The sequence below is a fragment of the Perkinsus marinus genome, assembly GCF_000006405.1.
Source record: "Perkinsus marinus ATCC 50983 genomic scaffold scf_1104296965376, whole genome shotgun sequence".
Taxonomy (NCBI): Eukaryota; Perkinsozoa; order Perkinsida; family Perkinsidae; genus Perkinsus; species Perkinsus marinus.
Genome location: NW_003204328.1, coordinates 1 through 3056, shown reverse-complemented (window position 1 = coordinate 3056; position 3056 = coordinate 1). Strand labels below are relative to the sequence as shown.

The 3056-nt window shown below is 53.1% G+C and overlaps 1 protein-coding gene across 1 annotated transcript; it reads right to left on the bottom strand.

The window, feature by feature from the left end:
* Positions 1-1098: 1098 nt before the first annotated feature.
* Pmar_PMAR011140 (conserved hypothetical protein) lies at positions 1099-2279 on the bottom strand (the record flags this gene model as incomplete). The annotated part of the gene is made up of 1 exon (XM_002769618.1): positions 1099-2279. A coding segment is annotated over one exon (1181 nt), but the record flags the coding sequence as incomplete, so codon positions are not given.
* Between the last annotated feature and the right edge of the window lie 777 nt (positions 2280-3056).

The following is a 3056-nucleotide window of genomic DNA, read 5'->3' as shown; positions in this document are numbered from 1 at the left end:
TATCGTGACTACGTTATGATCGAGAACGACACCAACTAGCTTTTTGGTAGACGACTTCAAGGTTCTACGGTATAACGACTTAGACGACTAGAAGAATTATGTAGACGACTATGGTAGTTGATGATGATAGATGACGACTATTAGACTAGTTCATTTTTTACTTTTTGGGATCGTCATTGTAGCTTATGAACGTTGGGTGTATACGTCAATTATGATGGGATCCACTTAAGCCAACGTCTCCCGTGGCCAATGCGCGGAGCCGCGAGGCAAGCGCAAAGGAATACCAAGACGACTTAAGTGCTCAAGATGATGGCGTATCTTCGCAACGTATCTTGGTGTTGAAACGGCTGGACGTTTCACTCACGTTGAAGATGATGAGATTGATTGAACACCTCTGTTCTATCTGAGAGTTAGAGTTCTAGATTGATACTAGACAACCGTAGCTTACTGTGGCTACGTGTTCTCTCTTTGACTGTGAACGTGCGTCGTTTACGACTGGGAGCAGTTGCTCTTACGTTGTAATCTCGCTTGACTAGCACTTGGTCTATATGTAGTGGTCTCACTAGTGCGATTGAGTAGCAAATCCATTAGATCTAATTGTGATGTTGGGTTCCTACGTTAGTGAGAACTCTACGTGGTGAGGATTCCGGCTGAGCCAACCCGCGGTTTAGCAGGGGTACCTTCGGATCGAGTAGAAGTCCCTACGTCTGGTCTCATGCTTTGACAGCTTTGATCCAGCTCTCTACTACTCTTCTACTCTACTCCGTCATCTCCTGGCACCCCTGGCGACCGCGCAACGCCATGAAATCGAGTTATCCCTGTGGTGTCATTGTACCCATTCGGACCATAAGGACGAGTCAATGAGCTGACGAATAGGTTCAGTTTTGAATCTGCACCGGACAACAGACCCCGTATAACTTTCGCGCACACCACACTCGGGGGACATGAAAAACACTCTTAAGCACTACGAGACCCTTTGGGTGGCACGATTTACGTGAATAATTCATATATACGTAAGACTCTGTTCCAGAGTTATACTTAATTTCATGAAAGTGTGAATGATGCAATTGAATTGTCTCGGCATCTCCGTGGGTTGACTTATATCGAAGTAGTCGTAGCCTGAGCCGTAGTGGGCGACACAGTAGTGACCTGGAGTCCAGTGGGAGCCACAGTACTAGCGGCCACTGTAGTAGGCGAGACTGTAGTGGGAGCAACAGTAGTAGCTGCCACTGTAGTAGGCGAGACTGTAGTGGGAGCCACAGTAGTAGCGGCCACTGTAGTAAGCGAGACTGTAGTGGGAGCCGCAGTAGTAGCGCCCACTGTAGTAGCGGCCACAGTAGTAGCGGCCACAGTAGTAGGCGAGACTGTAGTGGGAGCCGCAGTAGTAGCGGCCACTGTAGTAGGCGAGACTGTAGTGGGAGCAACAGTAGTAGCGGCCACTGTAGTAAGCGAGACTGTAGTGGGAGCCGCAGTAGTAGCGCCCACTGTAGTAGCGGCCACAGTAGTAGCGGCCACAGTAGTAGGCGAGACTGTAGTGGGAGCCGCAGTAGTAGCGGCCACTGTAGTAGCCGAGACTGTAGTGGGAGCCGCAGTAGTAGCGGCCACTGTAGTAGCCGAGACTGTAGTGGGAGCCACAGTAGTAGCGGCCACTGTAGTGGGAGCCACAGTGGTAGCGGCCACTGTAGTAGCCGAGACTGTAGTGGGAGCCGCAGTAGTAGCGCCCACTGTAGTAGCGGCCACCGTAGTAGCGGCCACAGTAGTAGCGGCCACAGTAGTAGGCGAGACTGTAGTGGGAGCCACAGTAGTAGGCGAGACTGTAGTGGGAGCCACAGTAGTAGCGCCCACTGTAGTAGCGGCCACAGTAGTAGCGGCCACAGTAGTAGGCGAGACTGTAGTGGGAGCCGCAGTAGTAGCGCCCACTGTAGTAGGCGAGACTGTAGTGGGAGCCGCAGTAGTAGCGCCCCCTGTGGTAGCGGCCACAGTAGTAGCGGCCACTGTAGTAGCCGAGACTGTAGTGGGAGCCGCAGTAGTAGCGCCCACTGTAGTAGCGGCCACCGTAGTAGCGGCCACAGTAGTAGGCGAGACTGTAGTGGGAGCAGCAGTAGTAGCGGCCACTGTAGTAGCCGAGACTGTAGTGGGAGCCACAGTAGTAGCGGCCACAGTAGTAGCGGCCACTGTAGTGGGAGCCGCAGTGGTAACGGCCACTGTAGTTGGCGAGACTGTAGTGGGAGCCACAGTAGTAGCGGCCACTGTAGTGGGAGCGGCAGTAGTAACGGCCACTGTAGTAGGCGAGACTGTAGTGGGAGCCGCAGTAGTAGCGGCAACAGTAGTAAAGACTACTGTGGTGGGAGCCGTGGACAGAGTTGAGGTGGTCGAGACAGTGGTGGTAGTTGTTGTAGTTGTGGGGAAGCTGCTGCAGACTGACGGGCCGCAAGGCTGATCACCATCTTGACAAACAGCGACGTGGAGCCACCATTTGCAATATGATATCCTAGTGCCATATAAACCATCATTCAGCGATCGGCAATAAGCATCACAGTTGTCGCTCGGGCCCGTATGATCGTCAGGAGGAGCGGCAGTTGTAGGAGGATCACCAGTCGGGCACTCCGACGGGCGACACCGCTGATCACCTCCTTGGCAAACAGGCTCAGGTTTCCACCACTTGCAGTATGAAGATGGGCCATTAAGACCAACGCAATAGGCGTCACATGGAGCAGACTGGAATGGGTGGCCCCCGGCAGCAGTTGTCGGATCAACTGGAGGTGGCCAAGTCTGGGACTCACACACGCTATGGTCACTGCAAGGCTGATCACCGACTTGACAGACGGGTACCGGTAACCACCACTTACAGTAGGAGGCGGCGTCGTTGAGGCTCCTGCACATATCATCACAAGCTGTGTTGGGCCCCGAAGGAGCCGATGTAGTCGGGATGGGTGTGGAGACCTGCAGCTGTCGGATATTGTAGGAAGGCACAGTAAGGATAACAAGAGCAACGCCGATGATGGACATACTCAGTGGGTAGATATGAAACCTACAGAGATGACCATCATTGCACT